At 37.1% G+C, this 22,276-nt stretch overlaps 1 protein-coding gene across 1 annotated transcript in view; it reads left to right on the top strand.

Moving 5' to 3' along the window:
- Positions 1 to 22,276, top strand: part of ush2a (Usher syndrome 2A (autosomal recessive, mild)) — a 180,155-nt gene that overhangs the window by 66,540 nt on the left and 91,339 nt on the right. Inside the window, 15 exon segments of the mRNA XM_037980018.1 lie at positions 1,934 to 2,064; positions 6,109 to 6,235; positions 6,564 to 6,665; positions 6,883 to 7,071; positions 7,536 to 7,666; positions 7,762 to 8,041; positions 8,458 to 8,682; positions 8,927 to 9,007; positions 10,698 to 10,886; positions 13,966 to 14,106; positions 15,255 to 15,330; positions 15,680 to 15,765; positions 16,663 to 16,822; positions 19,273 to 19,435; positions 19,553 to 19,700. Coding sequence (XP_037835946.1) covers positions 1,934 to 2,064; positions 6,109 to 6,235; positions 6,564 to 6,665; positions 6,883 to 7,071; positions 7,536 to 7,666; positions 7,762 to 8,041; positions 8,458 to 8,682; positions 8,927 to 9,007; positions 10,698 to 10,886; positions 13,966 to 14,106; positions 15,255 to 15,330; positions 15,680 to 15,765; positions 16,663 to 16,822; positions 19,273 to 19,435; positions 19,553 to 19,700 — 2,229 coding nt within the window.

Below are 22,276 nucleotides of genomic sequence, written 5' to 3'. Positions count from 1 at the left end.
AAATGACCGGGTATTTGAGTGCTGAGGGTAACGAGGGAAGTGGAAACAGGTGAGTGGAGATGATTACGGACAGGTGGAGATGGGCGTGGCAAGAAGGGCAAAAGAGTGACGGAGGAGGAGTGAATACTGAGCAGGAACACAAACAGGAAAAAACCCAAACTGAAAACACTAATTAAAACCCACAGAGAAACCATAAAGAAAACAAAACAGAAACAAAAAATCCAATTCCTCACAAATAGTCAAACAAAAAAAATGATCTAAGCAGCAATTTTAAGATCTAAGTAGCAACATTTGATTTATTTAAGTGCTGAAAGCAGGGTGGACAATAGTCACGTTGAAACCCTGACAGAAAGGTTTTTAGGGAGTTTTTCTAAATGTAAATTGTCAAAGTCTACAACTTGTTCTGAAATTGAGTGAAAACTAGAAAGGCTTAGTCAATCTGCATTCATTTTGAGCTTGCCGAGTAATTGTTTGACTTCTCTCCATACTAAGTGAATTCACACTAATTATTTTGCAAATAGTGCCTTATACTGAACCCTAGATTGCTTTCATTCAGCTCCTCGGATCTTCCCACACTTTTATTCTCTGTGGAGACAGACAGAGCTAAAACACGTGCATCCTCACACACACACACACACACACACAAGCCTCCATTGTCTGTGTTGTTATGTGGATCTAGTAGTGGATTAAGATTCAATCTCTGATCCATTGTAACATGACAAGACAGCAGGCTGGTTGAACTTTTGGTTTTGTGTGTGTCTGTGTGTAAATGCTGCTTTCTGTATCTGTAAATTCCCCACATTGCTGAATTCTTTGTCAATTTATCTGTATTTTATCATTTTGTGCACATAAACGCTGTAGACTTTGCAAACCTGATGTCAACACAATAAAAATTGTTTTCCTTCCACTGATTATATTGTTGCCAAAAGTGTCTTTAAATATTTTTTTTGTAATCAACTTATTTGTCAGAAGTTAATCACAAACATTTCTACAGATGTGTTGTATCAAAAAAGCTTAAAGTGATGGCCTTAAATTGTGTTAATATCTTTAAATCAGCTATCAATATTATACAAACCGAAATTTGAATTCTGCTTTCAATTCTCATTTTAACTTTCTGAATTCTCAATTTTATTTTATTTTATTTTTGGGGGGTTGGAGTTTGAGTGTGATGTCTCTTTTTTCAGTCTTATTTCTTTCTGATCATAGTAAATTTTAAAAAAAGAGATCACAAGTGAGAGGTATGGAAGCTGATCTATTAACTAAAACTAGTTTCTTTTTCTGCAGGTTTTTTCTGAATTATCTCAACAGTAAGGTTATCATGAACAGCTGTAAAAATGTAAAAAAAACAGTCCCTTTATAACCTTATTGCTATTAAGAAACAGATATAATAAAGATATTTCATACATTTTATTTGTTTGACTTTTAAGCAAATATGGTACAGCAGCATGCAAACGTCTCAATCAACACTTTAGGTGGTTCTTGAGTGTTTACTCATTTTGTTCATTCATTTATTCCACTCTGTCCAGTTGATGTGCCTTATTATTTTCAGAGGAAAGTATTCAACACTATTTTATTCATTATTTACTTAACTACTTTTGATTGGATTTTTAGTTTTTACTTTGGGTTTGTGCATGTTGTGTTCACAGGTTTTTCACTGCATTTTGGGTAGAAATAAAGGAGTCAACATTTACTGTATTTGTTGGTTTCTTTGAAGTAAATTTTTTGCTAATTCTTCTACAGATAGATTCAGTAATTTGGAAAATGAAAATATTACGCAATTTCGGTTTCATTTGATCTATGAAAACAATATTTTCATATGATAAAATAAGTTTTTGTATTTTGTAAAGATACTTAAAGTATTGTAAAGAAATTTTTATTTTTATTTTTTTCTCTCTCTTTCTCCTTTCACGTCCTTCTTCCTGATGGAACTTAGGTGTTGAGTTGAGTTTCAAGACTTGGTCTCCAGATGGCCTCCTGCTTTGTGCCTTCTCACCAGGGGATCAAGAAGAGTTTCTGGCTATCCAGATAAAAAATGGACGCCCTTACTTTTTGTTCGATCCTCAGGTACTGTTATCTTACTTTATTACATTGTAATAATAACTAGGCAGAATAATGTGCTAAAAAATTTTTTTTTCTGATTTCCAATCATTCAACCAGGGAGGGAAAAACAGCTGGTCTACTCATGTTTTTGTTTATTTATTTTTGTTTATTTGTTTTTTTGTTTAATTTTTAGTTAGATCTTCAAATAAATAATAGATAGACGAAGCCTATTGGAAACTGATTCAAATTTAGCACAAATATTCAGTCATACTAAAGGAAGATATTCTTTCACTTAAATGATTAAAGGTAAAAGGTCACTAAAACCTTCTGTTTGTTCCATTCTTGTGAAAGCAGTCTTGACAAGAATGCTTAGAAAACAAACTAAAAATGTAAAAATCATCATTCATCCCGGCTCAAACATTTCTTGGATTCTAACAGAAATACAGAAATGCTGATCAAACACCTTTCTGTTCTTCAAGGTTTTCATAAAATACAAAGTTCAACAACTACAACTATTTTTCTCTTCTTGTCTCGTCCATCTGTCCTCCTACACCTTTTCTCTCATACTACCTCACAGCGCCTCTCCTATTTTCTCTCTCACTTGCTCTCATCTAGTAAATGTGATCCGTAGCCCCTCATTGGTTTCTGTCGGGGAGACAGGGAGAGGGGGAAAACTTTGAAAGTGTGTCAACGTTTGAATTGGACCGCAATTAACTCATTCCCTGCAGTCACCACGCGTGAATACCAATTGCAAGCTAATTAAGCTTTGCACCCTCACACACACACACGTGCACACACACTTACACATCCTTGCATACATACCCCTGTTTCCCTAATCCGTCCATACAGATACATGAAGAGGGGTTAAAAAGTCAATGACTTTGATGATGAAAGCAGTGATAGGAGATAAGTCCACATACTTCCATGAGGCCACCAAATAATTAAACACTCATACACACATGTACTTTTGTTCCCAGTCAGTATCACTTTACAATGCTGTTACTGAAATGTCTTCATCAGAGTATAACCATGCAAAGTGTCTTCATGTGCAGGGTTTAAGTCATATAAATTGTTGATGAGTATCCATATCAGAGTTGGTGTCTGGTTGTACTGCTACATTTGTGATGGGCTGTCTGTCTGTGTGTGTGTTTTCCAACAGGGTTGATTCCATTGTTTAGGTTAGTTTGGGGTAATTAACAGTGGGAGTGGTGTCACGGCTTATTAGTGTCCCCTTAGATACATCTAGCTGGGCCCATTACTTCCCCCGATTAGCCTGTTGAGCTAGCCTAATGGGATTACCAGTGCAGGGGGGGTAATTTAGCATGACACAAGGAAGTGATATACTCATAAATATATGCTCACGTACAGTATGAGGTTCCACACACATGCCTCTACTGAATCACAAGAACACTTAAAAATATGAGTTAATAAGAATACCATAGAGTAATCATAGTCAGAAGTTTCTGTAGATAGTGGTAGTACACTGGACATGTTGTTATCCTAACATTTTTTAAAAAGTCACTAATGTCCAAAGAAAAACTTCAGTTCTTCAGAAAACTAATAAAGGTTTTTAAAGTAAAAGAAATTTTGACTCCATAGAAAATTAAAAGAAGAAAGGTCAAGAATTTGCACATAACTTAGAAACGTGTCCACCTGTGGCTGTGTCACGAACACCGCTCTGGCTGTATTTTGGTTTTTGGTCTTTAATTTTCCAGCTATTTTATCAGAATACAGAAACTGTAAATCAGGCATTTTTGATTTGTCTTTTTGACTGTTACCAGTGTTTATGGAGGAGGAAGAGTAGCAGAGGAGACAAATCCTGTTACACAAGGACAAACTATGTATTTAATGATTCTTTTGTCCTCCAGACAAGTTCAATACTTGTTTGGAGCAACTAATAAACTAATCAGGGTGATGAAAAAGAAAAAAAATTATCCTTTGACTGAATTTATAGAATATTTTAAAACAAAATCTCAAAACTACATTAATAGATACTTTTTACTTATTTTTAATGTTTATATAATTATTTTAAATATTTATCTTAGTATTTACCTCTGTGTCACACTGCATCTGCATTTGCCCTTCTGATTTCATCTTTCCCATAATTTCCTGGCACCAACTCTATGATGCTAGCGTCATATTTTGATTTAGTCGTAGCTCCATAGATCTGAGGGCTTTATTAGATTTTAGAAAGATGTTTTTTTTTTTTCACATCAATCATTGTTTAGACACAACAAACATTATAGTATCAAGCAACAGATGTTTATCATTAATCCTTAAAAACATGAGATTGCCAACGTAAAACTCAAAACTGTTAATTTATTTTTGTAACGCCTCAAGGCACATACTACTTTATCATCAAAGTGGTTTTTGCACACCTAGAAGACAGTGGGATTCACAAACTGGAGATATTCTGTAGTCATGAATGAGTTGTTTTATACCAGCAGCTGAGTAATGTCCAGGCAAGTATGTTTGTAAGTGAAATTCTTTGATAACACAACACATTTGTCATAAACCACTGATTCAGTCTGGTCAGGATGGGAGGAAATATCCTCTGGTACAATCCTATATTGAAACAAGAGTTTACTCGAATCAGAACGGAAATGGAGAAATAGTTCATAGCCCTTTTATTTGTGTTGAGGTAAGCAGAGACATTGAGTAAGTAGATCTTTCTACTGCTAACAAGTTGCAGTAACCAATTGTCTTTGGAAATAACAAACATGTATTATTTTTGGCCTTCTGTTTCACTGAATTGCAATTTGACATCATGAAACTGTGCTCCGAAATGAATTTCATAAAAGATGGACACAACCTCAGTGGAGGTGTTGAGTGAGATGAGGGTGTTAAGACCGACAAACAGGATTTAAAATGTATCTGTATCTGTAAATGTACCAAAACTGTACCCTTTTCACCTCTTTGCTTTGCAAAAATAAAAATGCTTTTTATAGTTAATTTGGACTCTTATGTATATAAAATATACACATAGATTTGATGCTTACTGTCAGTAGGGTGCCGTCACCAGGGCAGCATTTTGGATTAGTGTTATGTACTTGCTGTTTGTATTTATGTGTATTTCTGATTACGTTTGTGGCTGTAGTATCATATACTGTGTATTAAAGAGATTGACATTGGCAGACACACACATCAGTCAAATGCTGCACCACTCAGCGGATGACACCAACTCATCAGTAGGCTTTTCTAAATTCAGGTCCGTCTTTCATCCAGCTATTTATATTTAAGGCACATAATGTCTTTCACTGATACTATATGTTGCCTGGCAAAATAAAAGTGACCGCCAAGGCTTTCCTCAGCTGGTGCTTCCCGGTAAAACCACCATCAATCTTTTGCTTATTGACCATACCCACTTGAGGAGCAGTTATGTTCTAAATGTCTGGCTCAAGGACGCCTCAGCAGCAGTTTCTAGCAGATTTGAGTGTTTATTTCCACTGCCAGTGCTTCCCAGGCAAGTAATTCAAACAAGTGCGTTTTGTATAAATGTGAGAGGTGAGGAAAAAGAGGGTTAAAAAAAGCTTCTGAGCTGCCGTCTTGTTGAGTAAAGCTGCAATGGTTGTAAAAATGTCAGAGGCTGATATACTCTGACATTCATGCATTTATTGATCTCATCATTAAATCTTCATCACCGTGTTGTCTGTCTGTATGTTTGTGTTTGTGTGCACAAATGCATTACTCTTCTTTTACTTTACCTGGTTGCTAAAAGCTGATCACAACAATGATGTCATACTTAATAGATAGTAAAACGCTCTTTAACAGCATTTTGATGGTTATGTGTACATGTCTGTGTCCTTTCTAAGGTGTTGTGTGTGTGCATGATTTGTATTTAGTGTCTAAGCTTGCTCACAGTGGAATAATCTGAAATTTTACAGAGTAAGCATGTTTAAATAAAGTGTGATTTTAGAAAAGATTATTTGGAGCCAAATGTCATAAGTTTCGTTTGATGATTGCTGTAGGACACAAAAACTTTAGGTCCGTGTCTTCACACCAACAGTGTGTCTGTTTTGAGGTTCTTGTCTGTAGTTTAGGCTGATGTGTGCTTGTGTTTGTGTGCAGAGTTCTGCGGTGGCTGTGGGTGTACAGGGTGACGGAGGACGTCGCTACAATGATGGACAGTGGCATAAAATAACAGCAACAAGGCGAGGGGCCGTGGGAACAATCGTTATAAACAATCAATACAGCGGTAACTATTCTCATATTCATACTGACCACAGTGTGTGTGTGGCTCCTATATGTGTGTGTTTTTGTAAAAGTGAGTACATTCTGCTCATCTCCTTGTGAAAAAATAATAGACTTTGTCAAAAAGTATTCTTTTTTGGGGGGCATATGGCACATAGAGCAATTGATGATAATTAAATATCTACCTGTGTGAGTTTGTGCATTAGATTTGTTTAACTTTACTTTTCTGTTCTCTTTCTTTATTTATCTCTTCACTCTAACATTGCTTTTCCATTATGTATCCATTCTACATTTTTGCTGCACAATTAATATTCTGCGTTGACCAAAATCAGGAAGTGCATCAGCATCCAGTGGTAGCAGTATTATTGGTGAGAACATGGGAGTGTTCATTGGAGGGCTGTCTGAAGATTTTACTCTTTTAAGAGAGGATTCAGGTAAGTCTGAGCATACCTGTTTTCACCATTTTAAATTATTAATATATTTCAGTGGCCTTACCCCAGTTTGGCTTTGAAATAAGTTCTCATAGTCAGGTTCTGGTACTGAAACTGTCAAACATCTTAATGATAAGCTCTGAATGGCACCTCAATTGTTGAACATTCCTTGAATAAAACCAAGGCCAACGTAGATTTTCCGTTTCCTCTGCCTCACCAGGAGATGCCCTTCTGGTGCGACAGGGCTTCTCTGGCTGCCTCAGAGATGTGAGTTTAAAGATGACTGACAGCCCCTCAGAGGAATGGCAGAACCTGGACTGGACAAAAGCCACAAAGGCCGTGGCAGTGTATGAAAGCTGGGAGGGATGTCCTCTTCATACAGTAAATGGAGCACATTTTCTGGGTCATGGTAGGATCATCTTTTTTGTCTAATTTCTTATTTTTAGGACAGTTTGCAACAGTGGAGTTAATATACTGTGATAAAGAAACATTTTAAACAGAACACAATATAGGAGTAATATCAAGATCTAATTTATACTACTTTATAAATTTTATTATTATCAATATCCTTATTTTCCTAATACCCTGACAACGCTGCTTATCTTAATATAATACCTTCTGCTGATGTTGGTGGTTATGAGACTGTTTTATGTTGATGAATATGATGAAAAGATTGTTGGCCTCTAAGCTAAGAGCAGTTTGATTAGTGTGTTTTTATTTAAACAAATAAATGCTTGCTCATACAATCTTTAGTCTTTAAGAGTATAACAGAATCTTTTAACCTAAAACATGGAACACATTTGAAATTTGTCATATTTTCTGCTCATGATAATTGCATGTTTACATTAATTATGTCCTTCCTGTTACTTGCAGGATATTTGGAGTTGGCCACAGGTGTTTTTAGTGGAGGACAGGACTTTGACGTTTCTCTGGATTTCAGAACTGACCAGCTCAATGCTCTTTTGTTGTTCACATACAACACAAAAACTGAAGACTATATGCTTGTAAGATCAGCAATACATTTAAAACAAATGTTTAAAGACTAGAAAATAACCGTGAAACCCTGTAATTTGTGAAATTTGTTGATGTGTATTCTTAGGTGGAGCTCGAAGCCGGTCTCTTGTCCTTTATTCTTGCCACTGAGGGTCATGTGGCCGAACTCAGCATGTGGGTGGGGCTCAGCTATTGCGATGGAGACTGGAAACAGCTGTCATTGGCAAAACGCAGCTCTCTCATCTCTGCTGCAATGAACGATTGGGCTGAGGAAACAAGGGGAGCAGGAGGGGCAGTGAGGCTGAGTGTTGATTCACCGCTATACTTGGGTGGTGTGCCAGCTAAACTCTTACACCCTGCTCTGGATGGCCAAAGTCACAAGCACGGTGAGATATCTAGAACTTCAGGTGTTAGAGCAAACGTATCTGTCACATTTAGCTGCAGCTGGTTTGACATTAAATTCCACACATCCCAGTTTGTGGTTTCCACAGTCTTATAGCTCTTAGGTTTTGGGTTTTGCACAACAGCCTTTGATGATTGTGTTTGTTTCAGCTGTAACTTTATCTTTTTTCTGACGCACACAACCAGAATGAAAAATAACGGAACGCAAATAGTAAATTCACGTTAATGTCAAGTATGAATAAAATGTTTCAGGAAAACATCAGTTGAGTGTGGTGTATGATGAGACAAAGTGTGAAGCTGATGTTGAAGGATGCTGAAAACTAATAAATACGGTGAAAAACTTTCTCAGCTTTTCTTTTTCTGTTCTCCTTCTACGTTCCTTGCCTCTTCCTTTCCACAGGCCTGGGAGGTTGCATTCGGGGTCTTTCCATTCGCAGTGATGAAAGAAGCTCGTCTGTCAGTGAAAGGGTTGATTTCGCTGTCGCCTCCCGCCACTCTGTTCGAGTTTACTTAGACGGCTGTCCAACCAGTGAAAGCCAGTTCAACTGTAGAGGGAACGATTCAGTGCTGGTGTACAGTGGGACAGAGACACAAGCCACAGATTATAGTTTACAGCCTTTCACAGGTACGAGTGCACAGTGTGCAGTACATATACAACACTCTGAGAGCTAAGGAAAAGGTTGCACTTTAGAAACATTTTAACAGGAACAACTTCTGTGAAAAACAACACATTAGTTATTGACCTCAACAGTAGCAAAAGTGTTTTCGAGCGAATTTTTCAAATGTATTTTGTTATTCTAATAAATATATCTTTTCTGTTTTATCTGTCTCCTAAACTCTGTGCACAAACAAAAACCATACATTTTAAGAGTACCTGTACAGGATTATTGCCTTAGCTGCTGGAGGCTGGGCAGCATCACCATGGCAGAGAGGACGCAGCCGTGGCAAAGGTTTGACCTCTCTCATATCTAAGGCCGAAGATGTTTTGTATTTGTGTATTACATGTAAGAAATATATTCATATAGTTAGGTAAATGAAAATACTGTCACATGTACACCATCTTACACTTAGTCACAGTTCTGTGGCTGTAATTTGCTTTATATGTTCCCTTTTGTATGGATCATTCTACATTGTGCTGTGTGTTAGAATTAGCTGTCTCTTTTTAATCTTAAAATACGTTTTATTTGAATCCACTAATATCTTGTACAGTGTGGCAGACCTATTGAAAGACATTGATGTTACTTGTGTCAGATGGTATAAGAGATTGATAAAGCCTCCATAAAGGGCATCGCAGTAAAAGGCTGTTAACCCAGAATGGCCTGCGCGGTCCCTTGTGTAATATAAAGCTGCTCGTTAGTAGTGAACGATACACTAGTAGGTCTCGGCACACGGTGGTATGTCCAGTGAGAAAAAAATTGGGAAGCAATAGGAAGTGCTGATAAAAGGAGAAGAAATGGGGAAGTAAGAGACGAACTGCAGGAGCCAAGTTATGCAAGGATATAAAGAAAACCTTTTAAGAGGAGGTATGGAAATATGCAAGCTAAGTGAGTAATGCTTGGAGGAAAAAAAAAGATTAATAACAGTATTGCAATGACTGAAATGGATAAAAAAAGGTTTGATAGCAGCAAGAAAATAAGCATAAACAACTAGCAGAAGAAAAAACAGAAGGTCACAAGAAACAAAACATGAAAAGGCCCCTCATTGGTGACTTATATGTACTATAATATACATACAACAAAAAACTCAGCAAAACTTGAATGAATAGGATTAAAGATGCAGAAAATAGGAGGAACATATTATATTTGAGGGTATTTATTAGTGTTGTGCCCTTCGTAAAAGCATCTTTAGAAGCAATAAAGAAATATGAAAACCAAGCATTGACATGTTATGAAATGAAAGCTGGGACTCAATTTTCTTTTTGTAACGTGTATCTAAACCACATGACTAGTAGGTTAATCCTGGAACATCCTCCTAAGCCATTTGTTAAGAATCTGTAAGCCGTTAATTAAAGATGTGAAACACAAGAATATAGTCTGTACCTAAGCATAAAAAGTGGTTTAGAAACACAAAGTTGGGCAGGTAGAGAGGGGATTTGGGCTCCTAGATGGACCATCCTGAGAAGCTCATGGTGTCAGAAGGAGAAAAAAAGCAGAGCGCAGTTGAGAAGGAGGGAAGCTGATTACTGTGAAATATAGCCCAGAATGAATGGCTGGCAATATTAAATCAGTGCTGAAAAAGTTACTACTCTCATAAATAGCATTTATGCTAATGGTTAGGTATGATTTACTGGGTCTATTAAAACACAGGGAGATGGAGCATGCTTTTCTTCAATCTCATGGGCTCCCTACTTGTTGTTAAGCTGTTTTTAATATTTCTGTTTAGTTTTTTGTCGTTATATTTCTGTTGCCATTTGGATACTTTGTCCTAACTGATGTTTTTTGTTTTATATTTTTTTGTTGTGTTTTTTTTTTTAAGTTTTACTTTGTCTTGTTTAATTTAATAGCATTCACTATGGTTTTTGTTTTTGTTCCTCTGATATTTATTTGAATCGTTTTAGACCTTTTGATTCTCAACAATCTTTTCCTTACAGTCTTTTCTCACGTTGAAATGTTTTTCTTCTTTCTCTCTGACTTTTTGCAGCTCCTGCATCTGTACCACCTCCTGTATCAGTGCAGAGTATAAATGGCTTTAGTATTAAGGTGAGCTGGGTGCCACCCACTGGTGAAATCAGAGGACTGATTGACAGATATGAGCTAAAGGCCTACAACAGAGACAACCCTGACACACCGCCTATCAAAGCCACATACCTGGCTAATGGAAATTTCACAGGTAAAACAGATGCATACATAGTTTTACAAAAGTTGTTTTAAATTTGTAAAACACCTTCTTATGCTCAGTTCTTTTTTAATCCTTCTCATTCCTGAATCTTTTTTCTAATGTTTACTGTCTTCCCGGTCCCATACTGCCTTTATTTTATTTATTGAAATTCTTAAATTGTCTACCTTCTTGTGCGCTGGTACGGACAAGAAAAGACATTCGTAGTACCTTTTTTACCCTTTTCTTCTCATCTCTCACAAACACATCTATATATTCCCCCCACCCCCCACACCCGCACACACATTGTCCCAGCTAAACTTGTTAATGTCTCCTTGGCAAACCTCCAGCTGTAGGAGCCTGTCTCCATTTAGAACAAGACGCTCAGGACTACCCCAATGATGTCATACCCCTGGCATCAATCCTTTTTTTTCCTCTCTTTTTCTGTTGCTCACTTTTCCATCTTTCCTCACTTTGTCTTTTATGATGAAGACGATGTCTGCGTCCACTCCTGCTATTCGTCCCCGCTTTCATCCACTCTAACATGTCTCTAGGCAAATATGATGATGAGCTCCTTGCCTCCGTCTTTCCCAGTGTCTTTTCCGCTGCTCCTCATTCCCTCCCCCTCTCTTTGCCAGACATTAAGTCCACTCTGATAAGGCTTCCTCTTAATTTATGATGGCCCCGACACTTGACTGTAGAATTACACCAATGGCTAAAAAACACAGAAAGCAAATGACGGTGTAATGGCAGTGGAGTGGGGCCCTGGCCCCTAATTGAATTAAAAGACATGGGCAACATTGTGAGAGAGTGAGAAAAAAGAGACAAGTACTGAATGATTGGACACCTAAGGTGGAGAGAAACGGCAAGAAGGGGGTAGAAGAGAAATCAGCCGATGTAAGAGTGACTTTGGAAATACATAAAAGTGTAGAGGAGACCAAGACAGCTAGGACAAAAAACATCAGAGAGACGACGAAAGCCTCACAATTAGAAGAGCCTACCAGTGTTTGCCAAACATAGTAAGTTTGCTTAGCAACAGTAGCGCACAGAAACAAGTACAGCATTTAAACTGCATTATTAGGCCATGTTCATACAAACTGTGATAACTTAAGAAGCACACAATGTAACAAAACCGTATAAACAGTTTTGTTGTAAAAGACTCTTTAAGGAATATAACCTCTTTGAACTTAATTATGTTCAAACTTTGACACTTATGTCTGTGTACCACCTGAGTTGTATTGGATCAAGAAGGGATTGAATTGTGAGCATGGAGTTTTTTGTTTAGGATTTCAACAAAAAAAATCCATTGTCTGTTTGAAAATCAGAGCCCTTTTTATATCATCCCTCAAGCTTCACAAACAAAAGGTAGTTGGACAAACTTGGTGACACTTGGTGACTGCATTAAACGTGGAACCCACAGAAACACCAGATGCTGGTCATCTTTGCTTAAGATGCATTGCTGGACATTTACTTCAGCATCTCAAGTGGATAATTGTGCAAAAGTAAATCACTGTTAGATGAAATCAAAGGGCTTATAAAGTTGTTGCTGTTTATTTTGTGAACAGGGCAGCAAATATCAAATAGCTATTCCCAATACATTATTGGTTTTGTCTTTTCTGCTCGTTTGCATCAGGTAAAAAGTAAAGTTGTAAAGCAACATTGGTCATTTTTCTACGTCTTCCGTGGAGTTGTTACCTGTAGTCGGTATTTTACCTGGAATAAATAGCAGTCAGCACAATCTCAGTTGAACTTCTACAACATGTTTGAGGTTTGAGTTGTTTTAGATGATTAAAATCTGTTCTGAATTTGACCCCGATCTGATTGGCTGTTGGCCGTAAGAAGTTCTCTCTGATTCTACAAACTGAGATCACTTTGGCTGCTGTCTATTGTAGGTAAGATACTGATATTCATAACTGCTCCACACAACCCCACTTCAGAAAAATCTATAGTACCTCGTTAAGTAATTCAGTCATGCATATGAATTCCTCTATGCAACATTTCTAATAATGTCACACTTCAACAGGTGCTGGAGATTAGGTCATCAACAGATGAGCTTCTGAATAAATTCCCAAAAAATGATCACAGTCTGAAGTTGTCAGGCATAATAAAATTACCAAGCCACGTCCCTTGGTAAAGTAATAAAAAGTTACACTTTACAGTTTCATCCTAAATGACAGACAGTATCTGATACAGATATTTTTATGCTTGTTGAGTGTTGTAGTGATAGATGCCTGCAAAATGCTTTATATAAATGTTATAAGGGTTAGGACCTTGACATAAACCTTGACTTTCACATTCATGAGGGCATCTCTTGATTGGTGACTGACAGTGACATGCCTACAGCCACGCCTTGAGAGAAGCTGTGAATTCGCTTTTCTTCACCATGGAGTAATTCTCCGATCAGCCACTTAAGATGCTTTTTGAATGTTTTCTCGGTTTTAAGAATATACCTGTTTGACAAATTTGTTTTATTTTTGAACCCAGTGATAGCTTCCTCTTCTAAATCCGAAAAAAGGTTAAAAAAAAAAACAAAAAAAACCTCTGAACTTATAATCTTTGGTTGAAAAGTTATATTTTGTTGTGTTGATTTACTGCTTGTTGATTTTGTTTTGATGCATTTTTATTTTGTGATAGAAATTGTCCAGTTGTTTTTGTTTTGTCTACCTTCTTTGGATGTATCATGCCCTGGATGACTGAGAATCTACAGCAGCATATTCCTCTTCTAAAATAAATATTTCTTTTGAACATTGTTAAAAATTTATATGAACAGCTAGTGCACTGAAATTCAACACTTGGAAAACATAAACACCCAATTCACACGTTTTAGTTTGTTGAATATGTTATAAAATATCAGGTAAATGTGCCACATTCAAGGGATTACATAAAAGTTGAAAAGACTATAGGATAAAAGTCATAATTTGCCCAAAAGATTTTAAACTTTGTTTGCAGTATAATTATTTCTCAAAGTTTTAGCTACATGCCTGTATGTCTGTGGCATTCACAGCTGAGTATGAAACAGTCTCTAAATTTATATTTATTCAGAACTGAATATCCTTTTGTTTGCTCTCCTCCTCTCTGACTTTGTCTTGTTCAGATGTGATGACTGGTCTCACGCCATCCACTCGATACGTTGTCACTGTAAGTGCCTGTAGTCCCGCTGGCTGCACTGAGAGTCTTATTAATGACAGTGGTGATGATAATGATGTAAGGTCAAGCCTCACAACCCCAGAGGAAGGTAACAAACACACACACACACACCCCACACACACATCCTTACACTGTCATGTCCCTTGTACATATCACTAATGTATGACTGGTTTTTCATTTTGACTAATAGACACGGTTTTTATAACACAAAGACATTCTCACCCAGTGAGATTCTTCTGTTTTTTTTAGAGGAAAGAAAAAGAGCAGCACGAAAAGAAAGGAGGACAAGACAGAAATAAAACAGCAGCACCAGGGAGGGGAGCATGATTGGGATGGCTGAATAGAGAAAGACAGAAAATGGCAATAGAAGGAGGCACGTTGAGAATGAATGACAAGCTGATAGCACAGTGGAGCATATTTCTTATCAGGGAAGTCATGACGGGAGGAGTAAAGGCAAAGAAGCACTCGAATGAGAAAAGGAAATATTTTTCTTCATGTGTTAGTCGCTACATTAATCTGTGTTGGACTAACGGCCTTGTTGGGGAGATAATGTGACGGCAGGGGTCAGTACAGAGACGGCAAAAATCAATCTGAAGTTAAAGGGAAAAAAACAGATTACTGTATTGATTCTCACTGAGCACAGTTAAGACACTGAAACATGTCAGTGAGACTTTAGAGAGAATCTATTAAAAACTCTTTTTTTGCCTCAAACAATGATCAACCTATTTTTACTCACATATCAGCACATTTTATTTGCTTCTGTTTACTAGATCAAGACTAATAGGATTTCAAGATTTTATTTTATCTACAGGTCTGCAAGTTTAAAAAAGTAATCTAAAGTCATGTCGCTGTCCAACATAATGGGTTTATTCCCTATTACAGATAAAGTTTATTTGAGGGAAAAAATTGTTGTTTTGTTTATAGTTGTTATAGTTTGATATTCATTAAATTATTAGTAGTATTTATTGTGTCTGACTTGTTTGTGACAGTAGATGATCTAGGTAACTACCTAAAGTGCCATTTCACTGTACATTAAGTGGAATGTGTTGTAAACTTGCACGGCTTCACTCACAGAATAAAAAAGAAAGATATAAATATCTGTAAATGAGTGAGACCTGGTTCCTTTTAACACGTACACCGAAAGGGATTAGGGAATTTGTCTTCTATTTTCTTATGCTGACCACTGTATTTGTTGCTCAATATGCTGTGTACACTTTGATTTTCCTACAATTTCAGCTCCAGAAGGTGTTTCTCCTCCATCAGCTGTTTCATCCCCCACAGCTCTCTTTGTAACCTGGGAATCACCAGGAAGGTAATCTCAACTGTTCAACTTTTCTCTCACATCCAAACCTCAAGTTCAGACTGGTTTCTGATGTTGTTTATATAGAACATGTAAACAAGAACTTAATCTTTTGTCCTAGATCTTTTTTTAATATTGTGTGTCCTGCATAAAACATTCTCCTCTGACCTGTTTATCTGTCAGATCATTCACAAAAATAGAAGTGAAGTAACTACACTTTATTTTGCAAACCTAATTGAACATAAACACAATGCTGAATGAGCAGGCCTTGATTAAAGTTTATAGTTTTGGAATGAAATAGCATATGCAGCACATAATAAAATAATATTGCCCTCATTCCACTTTTTTGTTCCAATGATAGGCCCAATGGAGACATTACAGAGTACCTCCTCTTTCACAACAACAAACTGGCCTACAGAGGGAAAAAACAACAACACAACATCACTGGTAACGAGGGGGAAGAGTGTGTGTTTGTGTGTGCTTGAGAGACGGGGCGTCAGTGTAAAGGAAAAGGGGGGAAAGTGTAAAAAAGCGAAATGAATTGGGAAGGATTAGCATTTGAAAGAGAAAAGAGTGTCTCAGTCCTTACCAAGGGAATAGCACTTTGAAAAAGAAAGCTAAACACACATGAAAATGAAGCAGCAGAGAAACAAAGAAAACTAAACATTAGTGCACATCCATACACACAGTCTGGTCTGAAAGCTTTCATTGAAGAGACCTAAAGAAGGTGTGAAACACATGTCGCACCAATGAGACTACAGTGATGGAAAATGAATACACACACGCGCGCACACACACACAAGCAGACGTAAAAGACTTATTCTAAGCAATATATACAAATACATAGTTAGCAGAGATGTACACAAGCTCATTTGCAAGTACATTTGCTGGAGAGTTATCCAATACATCATTTTATATGGGTAGAGTAGATTATAAGTTATTTTGATTTTAAATGAACACTGTTCAAAAGTGTGTGTGTCTCTGTAAGTTAATGAAGGGATGAGAGCACATATCATCCATGCTGGGTTATTAATACAGAGTGTCTGATGTTCACAGAGATCGGAGGGATTATGGACGTAGTAATTATATGGTATGTGCAAGAATAGATTGTGTAACAGAGTGAGATTGCAACAGTGAGGCAGATGGCAAATAGTTCTGAAACAAGATATGCTCAGAAAGAGAGACAGCAGTCATGTAACAGCACCAGAAGTAAGAACAAGGTGGACAGAGGATATTTGGAGACTTCAATGAATCTAAAATTACCATCAGTTAATTCAAGGTTCTGTTATGGTTGCACTGCTCTGCTTTATACTCTAACTTTTAGTGTGTGTGTTTGTGGCGCAGGTCTTGATGTGTACTCCACCCACTTCCTGGCACTGAGTGCATGCACTTTAGTGGGTTGCACCAACAGTTCACAAGTTACAGCTCTGACCTCTCAGCTGCCTCCTGGACCCCTGCGTGCACCAACCCTTACCCTGCTGGACTCTCGGACTATATTTGTGGAGTAAGCACTCAAACAAGCAAACATGCTCACACACACGTACTGTTATCTGTGTTGTGCATATGTAGACAGGTGACATAAAGACAAATATATCGTTCAGTGTAGCATTTATTAGTGTTCCTGTCTGTGAAGCTGGCTTTTTTTTGAGCCTTTGAAATGATTTTTGAACAATGTACTCAGCAGGTGTGGGAAGGCTTTGTATTGCCTTGTTAGCACATTAGTAATAGGCTGAGGTTGAGAGATCATACTTGATCAATACCACTCTACTGCAACTGTGAGAAAAATCTGAACATTTATGTTGCTCAGGCTTTTATTCCATATCTGAATCTTGTGTGAAGGGTCCAATTACATTTTTTGGATTGTTTTCCCTAAATTTTCTCTTTTTTTAGTATGTTTTGAATTTGGTTTTGTTTTTATTGTTGTTTTCCACCTTAAACATGTCATCAAGCGGTGGATGAAAAAAGCTCTAATAAATAGATTAACATCCATTTAGATATAGAAATGTTATTTTATTAAAATAAAATACCTGTGTGTGTATTTTACAAGAATAAATAAAAGTTTTTGTTTTGTAAAATAAGTCCTTCACACATGTACAACATGTACACTACATGTCAGAATTATTTCATAGCTTACATTAGTTACTTACTGATGGCGTTCTGGATGCTGCAACTTCTTATATCTGTTGATCTTTTACAACAAATGCAAAAAAGCCTCCAAATGTTGCTTCAATGCAGACACTTCTTTGAAAACTTAACAGATACTCAGCTTTTCTTAAGTTAAGCATCTGATTCTGCACACACAATAACAAAGTTTTTGATGAGGTCATAACTTGCTTTTGATAATGTTTGCTTGCAGAAGAGTTTGCTAAAGTGATAGACTAACTCTGGCTGTCCTTTCTGTTTTTGATGTGAGTGATTGTAAGCGGTCATCACATGTTCTTATGGTTTCAGTCAGCTGAACACCTAAACAGACCACATACTGTAAAGACCATTACCTGGCTTTTCAGGTTCCTTATGAACATCATTGTGAAGTTCAAAAACCACTTATTATTGTTAAGGAAAACCCCCATTCTTTAGACCACAACTTTCCATCTCCTACTGTTCAAATTCTGTGATTCGGTTCAACTTTTTGTAGGAATCAAAGAGGTTTGTACGTACAATGTTAGTGCATTTTCAGTAATTATTTGATGGCATTGATTTGGTTGTTAAATATGCAACTTTGAGAACAAAGGAGCAACATAAGAAAGTAAAGATGCAGTTGTGCAGTTTCATATCTGCTTTATAGAGTATGTGTGGTTTACATTTACCCTCCTGAGAAAGAGGCTGGCTCAGGTTTCACTCAGGGTTTTGAATGCACTTTTAAAGCTAAGGGTTTTGGGGAAATTATTACCCCACTGTGAGTTATGATACAGATTATTACAACCCCCCTTTGATTCAGTTTCTCAAAAATGGACATGCATCACACTGCCAATCAGCAGCATGTAAATTTTATAATAAATGTGACATGTTTGCCACAGGGGCTAATTGTGTGGTAACAGACTCTCATCAGTCATTCAAATACTGAATTTTAATAGGAGGAACCAAGAATGGAATTTATCACTTTTTAAAATGCCCTCCTTTCTCCTCCATGTCTGGAAGGTTGGGCCACACAGTGGGAATGGTAGAAATATCTGGACCCTTTATTACTTAGAAAATACAGCAAAATAAATGAATGTCTGATTGAATGAACACAGTCAGGTCATGTTTATAGGGACAGCCAATAAATTTAGGCGATCAGGTTCAGTAGATTGTTGATTTCTATTCATAAGACAGATATTACAGTGAAAGTTATATCTTAATTAAACAAAATGAAGCATTCTCATAAAATTATACTCCTTACTTTTGATAAAGATTCTGTTAAAAAAGCTATCATGTATTATAATGGTTAAAAAACTAAGAATTCGTATTACTTTGTGCATTTTTTTAACTCAGAAACACACATACACATTTTGATCATTCTTGTCCTAATGGTCTCATTGATGGTGTTGCCATCATGTGCAAAATATTTAATTATTTACGAATTGCTTCGTGGGTAAAATGTTTGAGTTTTGTAGATATAGTTTGATTTGATATAAGATACTACTATTTCAGATTTTTGCTCCACTGTCATACTTGTGCTACAAGTTGTGGTTTGACAAAAAAAATAAATGGAACAAAGTAAAAATAGTATGAAATGAAATACATTATCTTACTGAATTACTGTAATTTTGATACCTTCAGATACAGATTACTTTTCAAATAAAACATTTTTTCAATTCAGTCTAAAAATTACCTGGGCAATTGAGTTACAAATTAAATAGGGTGGGACTATTTTCGATAAAATGCACATGAAAGGTCTTACAGAAAGAGAAGATTGAAGTGGTGCACGGGTTGAATTTGTTTTTAGTCTCCGCTGTTGCTTCTGTGCCTTTCCAGGTGGTCACGTCCTTCTCAGATAAATGGTGTCTTGGAATTCTACTCCATCTTCCTGTCACATGACGGTGCAGAACCTGTGCTAGCCTATAACAACTCAGAACTTTTTGAAGATCACACACTTCGGAACCTAACACCTGGGACGTCTTACACCGTCAGAGTTGCTGTGAGACCCTTATGCCTTCATTTTTAAATGTTTTTATTATTAATTTTGATTTGGGCCATTACATTTTTTTTTCATTTCCTTTATTTGTGTGTGCATATGAATGTGTGTGTGGAAAAGGCTTGCACAGGTGGTGGGTGCACCTTAAGCCCTCTGAGCCAGGTTCAGACTGAGGAGAGCACACCGGAGAACATCCCTGCACCGCTGGTCATCCCTTTGTCCCCACATGCACTTAACGTGAGCTGGACTTCTCCTGACACTCCAAATGGTGAGATCACACACACACACAGGCACAGTCCAGTGCACAGGAACATTTCTGAACAGCGTGATTCGGAGTAACATCAAACTTGAGCCAAATGCGGACACACTCAGGCTGTCGATCATTCACATAGCATCATCTTTTTAAATGTGTTTTATTGTTTGGATGCAGTGAAAAGATAGGAAATAAAGGAGACCAAAAAGTAGTGGAACGCCTAAAACAGGATGAGTAGTTCTGTCTGTGTGGGAGAAACCAGGTGAGATAGAACTAAAAACAACTGAGGTAAAAGAAAATAAGGGAACAAAAAGGAACTTCAAATAAAGGGAATATTAAACTAAAAATGAGAGAGAATGAGACAGAGAGGGGTTAGGAAAACAAACTGTTCGAGATTAGGATTAACAGAGACTGAGCGCGAGACGACTGAGCTTTACCGAGCTCCTTTAAGTGGATGAAAAGTGCTCCCTTTTGACTGAAGAGAGAACTGCAGCCAGGAAGCACATACCTTCACAGTGTCTGACTTTGTATCTCACTTTTTACTATTCTTATATGTATAGTTTACTTGCAAATCTCATATGTGGTCAACAAGTTTATTAGACCTTTCACTGGGTACAAAACATAGGCTTTTATGTGTTTCATTTATCTTGTTTATTTAGAATCTGGACATTGTCAGAAGAAGAGAATGTTGTGTAAGGACTCACTTTATAACAATGTTTTAGTGGAAAAATGCCAAATGTGTTCTTTAAACAGTTCATATTGGGCTGTCTGTAGTATTAGTAAGAAAAAATACCTTCTGCACCACCACTTTCTTTCAAAGTGTGCATTATGTTTTTATATTCCCACATTCAAATAAAGTTTAAATGCAAACCTGACATTTTTCTAATATTTAACTCGGTGGTTTGAGCTCCGTGGGGACATTTGTCACATCTATATGACATCCAGTTTCTGACATCCTCTGCCTTTCTTCACCATAAGATGTTGCCTTTAAACAGTCATTGATGCAGGTCAAAATGTTATGCGAAACAGAAACTGTCAAAACTCTTTGTTACACAAAAATAGAGAAATTCAGTGTTCTTTCTGAGGCTGAATAAAATTCATTTAAGTTATTTACTCCAGAAACTACTAAAAAGTGAAATTATCTCCCACACACTGGACTGAAAACACCACAATAAATTATAAAAGACTATATTAGCAGGCATATAGCATATCCCACTAAGTCAAATTAAATAAGCTCTAAAAACTATAAGAGGATCTCCCAGCCCATTAAACAGACTCTCAACATAAAACACTGTGCCACAAATTATCAAATGTTACTGTCATGCGTGTTGTGTATGTGTAGTTCTGTAACGTATGTGTGTGATGTGAGTCGTGTGTTTTACGCTTAATGCCACATAAGTGCATTTTGCTCCATAAACCCTGTGATGTGTTCTTATATTAGCCTGGATAAATTACTTAAAGGTTTTCTCCTCTGATGACAGAAATGTATAACAAAGGAAACACTTAATAATAATCACCTTAATATCTCATGCATAAATTCTTTATTTTTGCTTAAAATAAAAGGAGAACTACTCAGTCCCTATTTTTTTCAATTACTCATTTCTTAAATAAATGAATGACAACAATAACGATGATGATGGTGATGGGTTACAGAAGGAGATCCTGTGTTATTTTCCCTCTGCCCCCCCCCCCCCCCCCCCCCCCCCNTTTCTCCCCAATTCCGCAGGGATTTGTGGGGGATAATCCTCTCGGGGATTAAGTCAGGGCAACACGCAGACAAAGAGGGGAAATAAGCCTGTTATGCATTCGCTGCTTCATTTCCCAACCTGTCTTTATTACAGCCTATACTGATATGGGCTTATTCACACACACACACACACACACACATACACACAAGCACACGCATGTGATTGGACACATTAAGAGCTTCCCAGATAACTTGCGTCCGTGGGGTTTTTGTGTCTTCATTTTCCTGATAGGTGTGTATATCTGCATTGAGCAATAATAAAACCCACACATGATTAAAGCAGAATAGACTCTTAGTTCTTAGCACTGATCTTTTGAGCCCCTTGTATGCATTTTTATTAAGGAAAAGCACATTTGGCACCGTACTGTTTCATTTTTTTTTATTATTAGGCGGGTGTAATGTCATGTAATTATTGTGCCTGTGTTGGTGTATGTGTGAGGAAGTACGAGTGTATGGACAGGAGTGAGTTTCTATCTAGATGGATTTGTATATTTTTCGGCTGTATATGTGTCATTTTCATATGTGTGCGTCCGTGGATGTGTTTGTGTGTCCACACCTATTTGCGCCCTCATTTGTGTGTGCACATCTTCATTCATGTACCACTGTCCTTCTCAGAGCCTTCATCCTTGTAACGCCTATGGTTACAATTGTCATTTCAGTGCTGTTTTCATCTGTAGGACACACTGACTGGCAGGCCCTGAGCTTCTAAGTCAGTTTTCATTTGCATTGTAATACAGTGAACCAGAGTGCACTGCAACACTGCGAAGCTTACTTTGTGGTTGTCACTTATCACGATCTGGACACAGTCAAAGCAACCAGGAAAAAAGTAGATGGACAACAACTA

Source organism: Kryptolebias marmoratus, linkage group LG15 (assembly GCF_001649575.2).
Source record: "Kryptolebias marmoratus isolate JLee-2015 linkage group LG15, ASM164957v2, whole genome shotgun sequence".
NCBI lineage: Eukaryota > Metazoa > Chordata > Actinopteri > Cyprinodontiformes > Rivulidae > Kryptolebias > Kryptolebias marmoratus.
The sequence above is the reverse complement of the archived record's forward strand: the minus strand, read 5'-3'. Positions and strand labels throughout refer to the sequence as shown.